At 42.0% G+C, this 13,444-nt stretch overlaps 1 protein-coding gene across 1 annotated transcript in view; it reads left to right on the forward strand.

Annotated features, from left to right (window-relative positions):
- Window positions 1-8,350: 8,350 nt before the first annotated feature.
- The window catches only part of CCL24 (C-C motif chemokine ligand 24), a 7,321-nt gene continuing 2,227 nt past the window's right edge, over window positions 8,351-13,444 (forward strand). The window contains exons 1-2 of the mRNA XM_044676432.1: window positions 8,351-8,488; window positions 11,359-11,476. Coding sequence (XP_044532367.1) covers window positions 8,419-8,488; window positions 11,359-11,476 — 188 coding nt within the window. The 5' untranslated portion in view covers window positions 8,351-8,418. The remainder of the gene's footprint in view (window positions 8,489-11,358; window positions 11,477-13,444) is intronic.

Consider the following 13,444-nt stretch of genomic DNA (forward strand, 5'->3'; position numbering starts at 1 on the left):
CTTCCCTTCACTGGTGCTTCTTGCCAGGCTCTAAATGCTCCTTTTTTATGTCCAGTTCCCAGATCTGTGCTAGATAGGGGAGAGGGGAGACCAGAGAAGCAGCAGCCCCCCTCCCTGATTCATCTTCAGGAGTGTGTGTGTGTGTGTGTGTGTGTGTGTGTGAGAGAGAGAGAGAGAGAGAGAGAGAGAGAGGAGAGGGGAGAGAGGGGAAGAAAGAGAGAGGAGAGAGAGAGGAGGGGGAGAGAGAGAGAGCATTATTATATACATGGATTAGTTATGATTAGATATATAATCAATCCATTAATCTATCAATCAAGCATTTATTAAGGATGGGCAATGAGTAAACAGGAGTCTGCCCACCCCCTACTATGTGCCAGGCTCTGTACTAAGGGCTGGAGATACAAAGACAAAAATAAAACAGTCTTCATCCTAAAAAACTTCCATTCTCTTAGAGAAATTAAAATATATAATGATACATAATGAAAAAATACATATAACATTTTCCCCCCACTGCCACCCTCTCACCCCAACCCCAGCCTCAGGTACCTAGCCTAGCCTTCTCCTCCTATTCAATGACTTTGCTCTCACATGCTGTCATGGTCTCCATTAAGGTGCATCCCCACAATCATTTGCATTTCCACAGGAGACTCTGGAAGACATAAAAACACCTCAAGGCATATAATGCTAAGAGCCCAAGTTCTGGTGTCAAAGGATCTAGGTTAACTGGGCTAGTCATTTAATCTTATAAAATGAAGGGGATGGTCTCTAAGGTCCTTCCAATTCTAAATCTGTGATCCTTTGAATCTAATCTCTAATGTGTCTACGATCTAATGTGATATCAGGCATTGTAACAAGCAGGCAGATATAATAAGCAAAAGAGAAATGACTGAGGAAACAAAGGTTTGATTTTCTGAGCATATCAATTTATTAAGCAATGCATGCCAACTGCCTAACAAATCGGGACCAGGCTCTTTCCTCAGTTAGGACTGGACCCCAAATACAGAGGAGACAGACTTTTATACATTAAAAACAATTAATTAAATACAGCCAATTAATTAAAGGAGCTAATACACCATTAGGTAATCTGGTTTCTAATTGGATGAAAGATTAAAGACTTTCCAAGTTGGAAGAGAGAAAACTAACAGATATAAATTCTTGAAATCAATAAAAGAGATATTCCACTCCTCCAAGAGTCTGTGAACAATCAAAGGAATGTGGAAACAATAACTAATTGACCATTCCAATTGTGAGAAAACACCACATGTGAATCTTTGGATCTCATTGGGTTTCTAGTCAATATAACCTAGGTCTTTGGTCAAGGATCTCTAAACAGCAGATCGAGGTCATCCAGTATCCAGTCATGCAGCGCTAGGTTCAAACAATGCAAAAATTTTTCTCTCACTTCCCACAATTAAATAAACTTTTCACTCATGACAGAATTTGGACTAAACTCATTACTGAATAGAAAAGGAATTAATCTTACTCTAGAATTGAGTCACAAGATAGAGTCAGAATGGTTTGCTCAATTCCCACAAATGACCATTTGTTTTCCCAACCCCCTCAATTCCTTCCATTTTCACACACAGCCCTGGCCAGTGTTCTTCCAATGGCTACTTTTTGTTAAGATACGTACAAAATGAACCCTCCAGAGTTAGCTGAGATTTTCCCCGGCAAGAAGAGGGGGCTCTTAGGGGACTGCATTTAGAAATGTTTGCCACCAAAGGACAGGAAGAAACACCCCACCCCAAATCCAGACCCACTTCCCCTACATTTCCCCTTGTTACAGCCTTCACGAGATCATAGAGCTAGAGGTGGGAGGTTTAGCAGCCATCAAATCCAACTCCCTCCAATCTTCCCTTGGAGATGGGGGGAAGTGATGTGCCCAAAGTCACAGGACTAGTTAAATAAACACAAAGCTCCTTGGTCCTGGGTTCCTTTCCCCCCAGAGTTGAAATATAAGGTAGCTTTCACCTCCCCTCCCATTTCTCCTTCTCTCAGTTGTTTTCTTATCATGATTGAAGGGAAGTGGCTCTGGCCAGGCTCAGGACAAATGAATACTAGGTGAGTGCAAAGATTCAGGCTATGAGTCAGGAAACATGAATTGAACCTTCTCCCACCCACCTCACTAGACATGGTCCTAAGGGATGACAACAGTGTTTCCCCATCTCCAAGGGGTTCATTTTGTACACCCCATGCCTCATTCTTTTATTCATCTATAAAGCAAGGGGGTTGGATGAGATGATTCGTTAAGGCATTCCCAGCTCTGAAGAGAATGTGGGGAAGGATGGAGAAGATTTTGGAAAAGGAGTGGGTGACTGAAATGAGAAAAAAGTGAAGGAGGAAGGCAGGGAGACGGAAAGAAAGAAAGCAGTAGGAAGAACAGCTGGGATCTCCCTTAGATGCTATAAGCTGGCCAGTACAGACCATATATTAGTCTGAAAAGGAATTAGACTGTTCTCTTTGACCCTAGAGGGCAGGAACCAGGAACAATGAACAGAAGCAAAAAAATTAATAATAATAAGTAAAATCATTTAGTAATAAGAAATAATAAGTAATATAATATAATAATAAATAATAATAATAAAATTAGAAAAGATTTCTCCATTCGCTAGTGGTTTTCACATCACCAGAAGAACTGAAGTACAGAAGAGCAGTAAGGGCTAGACAATGGGAGTTAAGTGACTTGACCAGGGTCACACAGTTAGGAAGTATCAGAGGCAGGATTTGAACCGGGGTCTCTTGACTCCAAGCCTGGCTCTCTATACATTGAGTCACCTAGCTGACCTCACTCAAACTCCTTTCCATGAAGCAGATTTGAAAATATTAGAGTTGGAAGGGACCTCGGCATTTACCTAATCTGAGCCATACCCAACAAAGAAATCCCACTATCATATCCTTGCCAGGTAGTCATTCAGTCTGTACTTGCTTTATAGATGAATAAAATAAGTCTGAAGAAGACAGAGGTCACGCACACCCATGTAGTGGAAAGAAATTGGTACTTGGGAGTCTCATAAGATTGGGTTCTAATCCCAGATCTGGTGGGCTCTTTGACAAGGAGTAAGTCATATTACCTCCATAAGGCTCAGTTTCCTCATCTGCAAAATGGGGGCAATACTTACCTCACAGGATGGTTGTGAGGATAATGCCCCCTCGCACTGCACCGCAAACTTTATAATTGTAATTAAAATAGCAGAGATTTTCCTGATGCTTTTCCTGATGATTCCTTCCACACCATACGCCCCACGCCTCATTTTTTCCTCTCGTTGTCATTGTCTGGTTCTCCAGTTGTGCTCGATTCTACGTGGCCTTATGAACTTTGTCCGTGGGGTTTTCTTGGCCAAGATACTGCAACGGTTTGCCATGTACCTTTTCCAGTGTGCCTCATTTTACAGACGAGGAACTGACACAAATAGGGGTGAAGCAACTTGCCCACAGTTATATAACTAGTAAGTGTCAGAGGCCGTACTTGAACTCAGATCTTCCTGATTCCAGGCCCAATGCTCTATCCACTAAGCCACCTCGCTGCTTCCTTTTCTACCTTATTCCTCTTTCTCTTTCTCTTCCCAGTTCTTCCCCACCTTGACTCTCCAATCTCTCACTGTTAACTGTTACTGTTAAGTTCTGATTCCAACCCTTCAGAGAGGAGGAAGAGTGGTGTAGTGGAGAGAACCTCAAATTGGGAGCCAGAATCATATGAGAGAAACACACCCAAGTTTGTTGCAGGGTCTCTCCCCAAGAATGGGAGGCTCAAATTCCATTCAGTCCAGAAGTAAGAAAAGAATTTTATTTGAAGTAATGATGGATGGTATTATAGCCCAATAGCTGGTAGAATAGTCTGGGGGGGGGGGCTAATCAGGTAGCCTTAGGGCCAACGGATAAGCCAGGTGCTGGTAGAGTAGCCTCTTTGGAGGTTGATAGCATGGAATATCAACACCACTATAGGGTGGCAGCTTCCTCCAAGGAATGGCAGCTTCCATACCCTGTGGATCGGGGTTGGCATATTTATTGGGGTCTGGTAGCTTAGCATCTCTCTTTACAAACTCAAGTGGAAGTATGTTTGGGGTTTGTTGCCATAGGGAATAAGGAGCCTGTGCAAGATTGGGGGATTCTTCTGGAATGCCAGCGATCCCAGTTCCTCCATTGTCCATCTTGTCATCATTTGTCAATGTGGGAGAGGTCTTGCTGCCCTTCTACAGTGGGAACATTGGGGGAGGGGATACAGTACATTGGAGGACCACTATAGGTCATTAATTATTTCTAAGAACAATATGAGCAAGGAATAAAAACAGAGTAGATACAAAGCTGATGCCTCGTATTGAATATTACAGATCTAGTACACCGAGTGGATAATTGAACAATCTACAATTCAAGCTTAACTAATGCTGAAACTATGGGTTTTACAGTTGATGTTTAACTAGTGCTAACTGGTGAGAAATGCCAGATTTCAGAGAATTTCCTATTACTGTCTTTTACTGCCCACTGTCAGCCCACATCAAGAATACTTGGGTATGGGGCAGCTGGGTAGCTCAGTGGAGTGAGAGCCAGACCTAGAGACAGGAGGTCCTAGGTTCAAACCCGGCCTCAGCCACTTCCCAGCTGTGTGACCCTGGGCAAGTCACTTGACCCCCATTGCCTACCCTTACCACTCTTCCACTTATGAGACAATACACCGAAGTACAAGGGTTTAAAAAAAAAAAAAAAGAATACTTGGGTACCTACTTCCTCTCTCTCTAGATTTCTGGATTCTCACTGTTAGTGTCTCCTTTGATCATGCTCCATCAGACCATCCGGCCTGACTAGACAATATGCTTATTATTATTAATTATTTAGATTGGCAGTAAGATTATTATTAAGATTATTAATAAGATTATTAGATTACTAAGTTTATTAATTATTAGGATATTGATCAAACCGTTAATAAGATTATTATTAATAAGGAGAATTAGCATTTACATGGCACTTCAGAGTTTCCAGAGCACTTTACATGTGTGATTTCACAATAATCCTATTTTGCAGATGAAGAAATGGAGCCTGAGAGGTTCAATGATTTGCCCACTGTCACATAGCTGGTAAAAAGCAGGATCATAATTCAAGTCTTCTAGATTCCTGATTTTCACATCAACATCACTATCGTCTACATTTCCCAATGTCTACACCTTCCCTTTAGCCCCTAGGCCATCCCTAATACTGAAGAATTTTTTTAAAAAGATAAAAAATTACCAACATAGACCAAAAGAGTCTGACATTATACATAGGGTGGCATACCTGTAGTCTTTCTGTCCCCTCTCGCCACCCTGTGAAGAAATAAGGGGAAGAAGGTTCCTTCACCTGCCTCTTCTTTGGGACCAGTCTTCCTCCTTAAAATTTTGTAGGATTTTTAATACAAGAGATAGTGATAATGTTGATTTAAAATAAGAACCATCACTGATATTTATAGAGCACCTTAAAGTCTACAAGGCATTCTATCATTCGTTACCTGGCGGATCCTCCCAATAACCCTTACCAATGAGGAAACTGAGGCTCAGAGAGATTAAGTGATCTGCTCAGCTACTCTACATCAAGAGCAGTATTTGAACTTAGCTTTTTTTTTTTTTATTTTACTCTAAGTTCAACCCTCTATGCACTAGTTCAGGCTGCCTGTACTCAGACTACTGCCCAGATGTTGTTCAGTCATTTCACTCGTATCCTACTCTTTGTGAACTCATTTGAGGGTTTTCTTGGTAAAGATACTAGAGTGGTTTGCCATTTTCATTGACAGATGAGGAAATCAAGGCAAACAGGGTTAAGTGACTTACCCAGGGTCATACTCTAAGTCTCTGAGACTGACTGGATTTGAACTCAGGTCTTCCTGACTCTAAATTCTGTGCTCTATCCACTATGCCATCTAGTTATCCTATTGCCTAATTACCCAACCTGTCTTCCTACATGGGTTCTTCTATTCAACCAGCCTGGTTCTCTGTACACTGACTCTGACATCCTTGATTAGACTCGGTGCCTGCCCGGTTCTCTTCTGCATTCTCTGTTTAGTGGAGAGGAAGGAACAATACCCAGAGACCTCAGTGAGTGAGGAAAGGCTGTCTCAGATAGTCACCACTGGGTAGTAGTGAAAAAAAAAAGGAACTCTATTAATAGTCCAATAAGGTTGCTCAGTACATAGAGATCTGGAGTAAGGGGGTCCTGGATTTAAATTTGGTCTCAGACACTTCTTAGCTGTGTGATCCTAGGCAAGTCACTTAACCCCAATTGACTAACACTTACTACTCTTCTACCTTGGAACTGATATTTAGTATAGTCTAAGACAGGAAGTAAGGGCTTGAAAAAAAAAAGAATAGCTCAAAATGTCATCATAGATCTAGATCTGGAAGGGACCTTAGAGGTCATCTAGTCCGGCCCCCTTCATTTTACAGAAGAAGAAATGGAGGTCCATGAAGGAGAGTTAAGAGACTTACCTGAAATCATATAGTCAGAAAATAACAGAAGCAGGATCTGAACCCATGGCTTCTGGCTCCAGAGCCTATGTTCTTTCCTTAGCCTAGGACTGGACATTTAACTTTATTTTATTATTATTTTTTTAAAACCCTTACCTTCTGTCTTGGAATCAGTACTGTGTATTGGCTCCAAGGCAGGGGTCAAATGACTCACCCAGGGTCACACAGCTGGGAAGTGTCTGAGGCCAGATTTGAACCTAGGACCTCCCATCTCTAGGCCTGGCTCTCCATCCACTCAGCTACCCAACTGTCCCCAGGACTGGGCATTTTAAAGAACTTAAAAATCAAGACATTAAGAATCGTACAGTTCTAACCTCCTTGTTTTTCTTTATTTTAAAAATTCTCCCAAGAGAGTTGTTGTTTTTAAATTTCAGTCTCATTATATCTTGTGTAGACACAGCTGCCTTCCCACAAAGCCCCCTCGAGAGTGTTCTGTTCCTGGAACACTCCAGTGTTGGACGGTTAGCAGAAGAGGAGGTCCGGCCGCCATCACGCTGACAGCTTGATATCAACAAGGACCGCGGTAGCTGTCCGAGTTCTGCCGTCCTCCTGCCTGGCTCCTGTAATGTTGTTATGGCGAGCCGTGGAGATTGCTCTGTTGGCTCAGCCTTCTTCCCTCTGCCTCCTTTCCCAAGAGGCTTCCCACGTTCCTCCCAGTTGTCCCTCCCTATCATTCCTTGGGCCATAGTAACATGATATCGTGCCCTTGTCGTAGTTTCTCCTTCTTGACCTAATACTGTCCCAATTGTTGCAATGCCCTCCTTTAGGATTATGGGCTGAGTAAAGAGAAAAGGAATCTGAACCCTAAAGAAGGGAAGAGATCAACTTCAAGTCACTCAAATCAGTGGATGGTAGAGGTTGGTTTAGGATAGGAGTCTCCTGACACCTATGGGCAGCTTGTTGGAGAAAGGGATAGAGCACTGGAGTCAGACCTCAGACACTGACTAGCTGTATGACCCTGGGCAAGTCACTTGACCCATTTGCCTCTGTTTCATCATCTATCAAATGAGCTGTTGAAGGAAATGGCAAATTGCTCTAAGATTTTTTTCCCAAGAAAACTCCAAATGGGGTCAACAAGAGTTGGATACATGTGAAACAACTGAACAACAACCTCTGACATGAGGTGTGAGTGTCTTTACTCTCTGTAACTGCCCAGGAGGATTTCTCAATTGGTTAAATTATATTCCTTCAGCCAGTCACAAAGTCTGTGGTAAAGGGGAAAGCTTTGGATTTGAATTTGAATTTGGAGCCCTACACTTAGAGCCCAGAGTCTAGAGTTCAATCTCCATTCTTCCATTTAATATCTCTGTGATTTCAGGCAACCTCTCCGGGTCTCAATTTCCCCTCACCTGAAAAATGAAACAGGTTGTTCTTGTTTACCTCTAAGTTTACTTCCAGCTCTAGATTTAAGAGCCCATAACCCTCTCCCAAGCCAACAGCAGTCAACTTGACTTCATTAAAACTGCCTGGTGAGAATCTGCCTCAAATATGAGGAGGAAGGGCAGGGCTGATTTTTCTGGATGCTTAATCCCAATGGATTAATCAAGTGGAGCTAGCCCAAATCTTGAGGAGAAAAATCCTGCCAAGGACCATCCCCTGCTGGTTGTAGGAATGACTTTTAGAGTCCTCTGGATCAGCTTTTTTTTTTTTTTTTTTTTTCAGTGTCCACCAAAATAAACCCCTTGACTCAGCCCCACCTCCAACTTCCTTGTTCTTGGGCGGTAAAACACTGTGGATTCATTGATTCACAAGAAAAGCTATTTCCTCTTTATTGGAGAACTATAAAAGGAGTGGGGAAGCCAGGGACGAGTCAGAAAAGCGAGAGTGCTCCTTCTCTGGGATTCTCCTACTTTTCGAACAAATATTTAACTATTTATAAAAATCCCTTAGACCATTCCCAGTCCTCCATCTCTTCTCCTCTACCAAGACCATGAAGGCTTCCATAATGGTTTTTCACCTCATACTCTTGGTTATCTGTTGTCAGACTACCTCTCAAGCAGGTAAGACTGAATTCCTTCTACCTGCCTTCCCTCTCTTCTCCTTTCCTATTCTCCCTGTGCTGAATGTGTGGATATGTGACCTGCTTCTGGGGCAAAGAGCCCAGGGATGTGAGGTGGCATAGACTCGGCATGCTTGAATAAATCTGGAGAATTGAGTGTGTTGGGTTTAAGTAGAATGGCCAAGTGTTAGGGATTGCCAGTGGAGAGGGGCAGTGAGATCGAGGAATTGAAAGCCTAAATGTAGGGGAGCAGGATGGGTCATGCCATTGATACAACAAAGCATCCCTGCTATACCAATACAGTAGGGGAAAGAAATTAGACTTGGAGTCAGGAGACTTGGGTTCCAGTTGTGATTCAATATTACCTTGCTTTCTACCTTGAATGAATCTCCATCTAACCAGAACCTTGGTTTCCTCATCTATAAAATGAGATGTTCGAGAGGCAGCTAGGTGGCACAGTGGATAGGACATCAGGGCTGGAATCTGGAGGACTTGGGTTCAAATCTGGCCTCAGACGCTTCCTATGTGACCCTAGCCCTTGCCCGTCTGTCTTAGAGATGTTACTAAGATAGAAAGTAAGGATTTGGTTGTTTTTTTTTTTAATGAGATGTTTGAACTAGATATTTAAGGGTCCTTGAAGCCCTTGATTTGTCATATAAATCACTTTACCTCTTCTTGCCTCAGTTTTCTCATCTGTAAAAGGGGAGAGTTGGATTAGATGATCTCTAAGTGCTCTTCTATTTCTGATATTCTGTGATTTCATAGCAAGTCAAATAGAGTCAGGGAATGAAAGGAGAGAAGAGAGGTAGGCAGACAGCAGGGGAGAAGAGAAGGAGGAATAGTTTGAGGATATTATTACTGCTATCAATCAAGAAAGCTATTTCTATGGTGTCTTAAGATGTGCAAGGCAAATAATAATATGGAAATAGGTCTTGATCAATGACATATGTAAAACCCAGTGGAATTACTCATTGCCTATGGAGGGGGGGGAAGAAGGGGAGAGAAAGAATATGAATCATGTAACCATGGAAAAATATTCTAAATCAATTAATTAAATAAAAATTTCAATTAAAAAAAAAAGATATGCAAGACACTTTCCAGGCATTATTTTTTTTTCAGTTGCCATAGCAACTCTCTGAGGATGGTGCTCTTATTGTCCCCATTGGATCAGCCTTGGATTCTAGGTCCAGCAGGTTATTTGCTACCTGCTTAAGTTGATCCACACCCACTATGTGCTTCTCCTCTCTCTTCTGATGCATTCCAGGTCTTGCCACTATAAAGAAGCTCAGGGAGAATGTTGGCTTTTGCTTTCATGACCAGCTTGAGTTCATTAGAGATAGAGAAATTCAAGAATATCTTGAAGGACCACATTGTGTCAATAGATACAGTTCATTTTTTTCTATTCATAAGAAAGAAAATAAGGATCATAGGGTGAAAAGAAATATTTCAAAGTAAAATTATATCTGCTTGTAATTATTTGCATTTAATATGCATTTGCACAGAAGAAATTATAGTAAATTAAAGTAAACATATCAAAAAGAGCTGATGTTAATTAGTGTGCCTGGTCCTCCTAGTGTTAAAAGAGTCGGATCCAAAGAGGGAACCTGAGGCAAATAGAGGTGAAGTGACTTTTCCCATGGTCATATGGCAAGATTTGAACTCAGGTCTTCCTGATGCCAAGTCCACAGTCTAGGACTAGAAGCAAACTTCTTTTATAGATGAAGGAACTGAGACCCAGAGAAGTTAAATGACTTGCCCAAGATGGCAGAGCCAGGATTAGAAGTCAGGTTCCCTGGCTCTGAACCTAGAATTATTTTTTAAGACTTTATCTTTAATCTTTTTTTAAACCCTTACCTTCTGTCTTAGAATCAATACTATGTATTGGTTCAAAGGCAGAAGAGTGGTAAGGGCTAGGCAATGGGGGTTAAGTGACTTGCCCAGGGCCACACAGCTAGGAAGTGTCTGAGGTCAGATTTGAACCCAGGACCTTCCTCCCATCTCTAGTACTGGCTCTCAATCCACTGAGCCACCCAGCTGCTCCCCATTAACTTCCATCTTTGAATTAATATTGTGTATTGGTTCCAAGCCAGAAGAGCACTAAGGACTAAGTAATGGGGGTTAAGTGACTTGTCTAGGGTCACATAACTTTGAATGCAGGACCTCTTATCTATAGGCCTAGTTCTCAATCTACCAGACACTTTGTTGCCCTCCTGCAACTCTTTCTTTTTACCACACAAAATAGGAACTAATTTGTAGGTAGGAATGAAGGAAGGGAAAAGAGGGAGGAAGGGAAAAGGGAAATAAGCATTTTAAGCACCTACTATGTGCCAGGCACTGTGCTAAACACTTTCCATACATTATCTCATTTGATCCTCATGACAACTTTGTGAGGTAGGTGCTCTTATTATTCCCATTGTAAAGTTGAGGGAACTGAGGCAGAGAGCGGTTTCGTGACCTACTGGCGTCACAGAGCTATTAAGTGTATATGGTCAAATCTGGACTCAAGTCTTTCTGGCTCTAGCTCTGGTGCTCCATCCACTGCACCACCTAAGTGCCTTACTTCCCTGTAGAGATGGGGATCAGGACTGAGTTCTGTAACGGACCAGATTCACCCTGACCCTGGAGTATATGCTTTTCTGGGGAAAAGACAGGATTTTGTTTCATTTTTGTGTTCCCAGCACCCCTCACCAACTGTAAGTGCTTCATGAATATTTATTGATGAATAGAATTGAAGTCCTAGTCATGGCTCTAAACTTCAAAGCTTCCCTTAAAGCGAAGTAGAGTGAGAAAGAAGAGGAAACCCTCTTTCTTATCCCATATTTATACCCAAATGATATTTAGATTCATATTTAGATCTTATGCATATTTCAGGAGCTGCCGTCGTCACCTCATCTTGTTGCACGAACTACGTACGGAAGACAATCCCTAGAAACCTGGTGATCAGCTATCGCGTGACCAACCGGAGTGCCTGCTCCATACCTGGAGTGATGTGAGTGCTTGAGCCTTGGGTCTAGGAGTCATTCCTACTTGTCCTCTTCACTCTCCTGTACCCTGTTACCAATCAGTCTGGATTTTCTCTCCTCAATGTCTCTCCCATCCATCCCACTCTCTACCCTCATTTAATCATCACCTTGGTCCAAGCCTTCAAAAGCCTCCTAAAAGGTCTCTTTGCCTTCCAAGGAGGTCTTTGGCCTCTCTCCTCCCTAATCCATCCTCTGCTCAGCAACCACATTTATTTGGTCCTTCTGGCCTTCTTGAAGTTCCTACCGCATAATATTCTACATCCCTTTCCATGTCTTGGCACAGGCTATCTCCATGCCTAGAACTCACCTTTCACTATCAATTCATTTTGTATATACCCTGTATTTACTTATCTGTCAGTATGTTCTATTGCCCCATTAGAATGTAAGCTCCTGGGGGCAACTGGGTAGCTCAGTGGATTGAGAGTCAGGTGTAGAAACGGGAGGTCCTAGGTTCAAATCTGGCCTCAGACACTTCCCAGCTGTGTGATCCTGGGCAAGTCACTTGACCCCCATTGCCTACCCTTACCACTCTTCCACCAAGGAACTAATACACAGAAGTTAAGGGTTTAAAAATAAAAAAATAAAAAATAAAAAAAATAAAAAAGAATGTAAGCTCCTTGAGGGCAGGGACCATTTCACTCACCTAATAACAATAATAGCCAGCAAGGATACAGTGCCCATTATGGGCCAGGCATTGGAATGAACACTCTACAAATATTCACAACCTACCCTGGGAAGTAGGTGCTATTAATATCCCCATGTTACATTTGGAGAAACCAAGGCAAAAAGAGGTTTAATTGACTTAGCCAAGGTCAGTTGTTAGTGCCAGAGCCCAGTAAGTATATAGTAAATGTTGATCATTTGATTGAGTCTCTAGACTACAGATAGCCAGCATATGATGGCATCTTCTGCCCCAGAGTTGGTTGTGTACTACCAAGAGACTAGACCGAGGAGCCCAGGGACACCTACCCTATGTGGCTCTGCGGCTCCTCATATTCCCAGCAGAAAAGAAGCAACTGTAGATTCCTAAACCTGGAAGGAAGCTTAGGGGAAATTTAAACCCCTTCATTTTGCAGAGAAGAAAAACGAGCTCAGACTGGGGAAGGAGCTTAAAGTCCCACAGCTAGTGAGTGATGGACAAAAGCAGGAAATCTGGGCTGTAGAAGATAGAGTACTGGACTTAAATCAGGAAGATCTGGGTTTAAATTTTCTACCAGGTACTTTCTAGCTGTGTAACCCTGGGGGAATCACCTAACTTCTCTTTGCCAACATCTCTTATTTGTAAAATGGACTCAGTAGACTCTCATGTCCCTCCCAAATCTATAACCTGGAATTTATTTTCCATCTGTTTCCTGTGAAATTTTGTAGCCGTTATCTTGTTTATGAAGCCTTTATGGGCCAGAGCACTGAGCTTCTTACTACTCATATCCTCTGAAATACTAAGTATTTCATGTATGTTTAATTTTTAGGGTCCAATGATATGGCATTACATTCCAAGTTTTTTGTTTTAATCTGGGTTAAATATGGTGACCAGGAGTGGTAACCTTGAAATCACAGAAGCCGGGAAGTTAGTCCCCTTTCCTTCTTTATCTTTCCCCTCTTTGTATCCTCCACCTTCCTCTCTTTCCTCCCTTCCTTTATATAGGTGCTGCGTATTCTCTTCTATTCAAGGTTATAATCCTGAGATCATCATCATAATTACCAAAATTATATTGATAAATAGTTTTAGCTTTCATAACGGTCCATTTCTTGATCATCTCTAAATTTCCTTTCTCCGTTTATCATATATTCCTCAAAAGAGTAATCCTTTAATTCCTTCCTTTCTTCCTTCCTCCCTCTCCTCTCTCTTTCTTTCTCTTTTCCTTCCTTCCTTCCTTTCTCTCTTTCTTTCTCTGTTTCTCTCTTTTTCTTCCTTCCTTCCTTCCTTCCTTCCT

This window comes from Gracilinanus agilis, chromosome 4 (assembly GCF_016433145.1).
Source record: "Gracilinanus agilis isolate LMUSP501 chromosome 4, AgileGrace, whole genome shotgun sequence".
NCBI lineage: Eukaryota > Metazoa > Chordata > Mammalia > Didelphimorphia > Didelphidae > Gracilinanus > Gracilinanus agilis.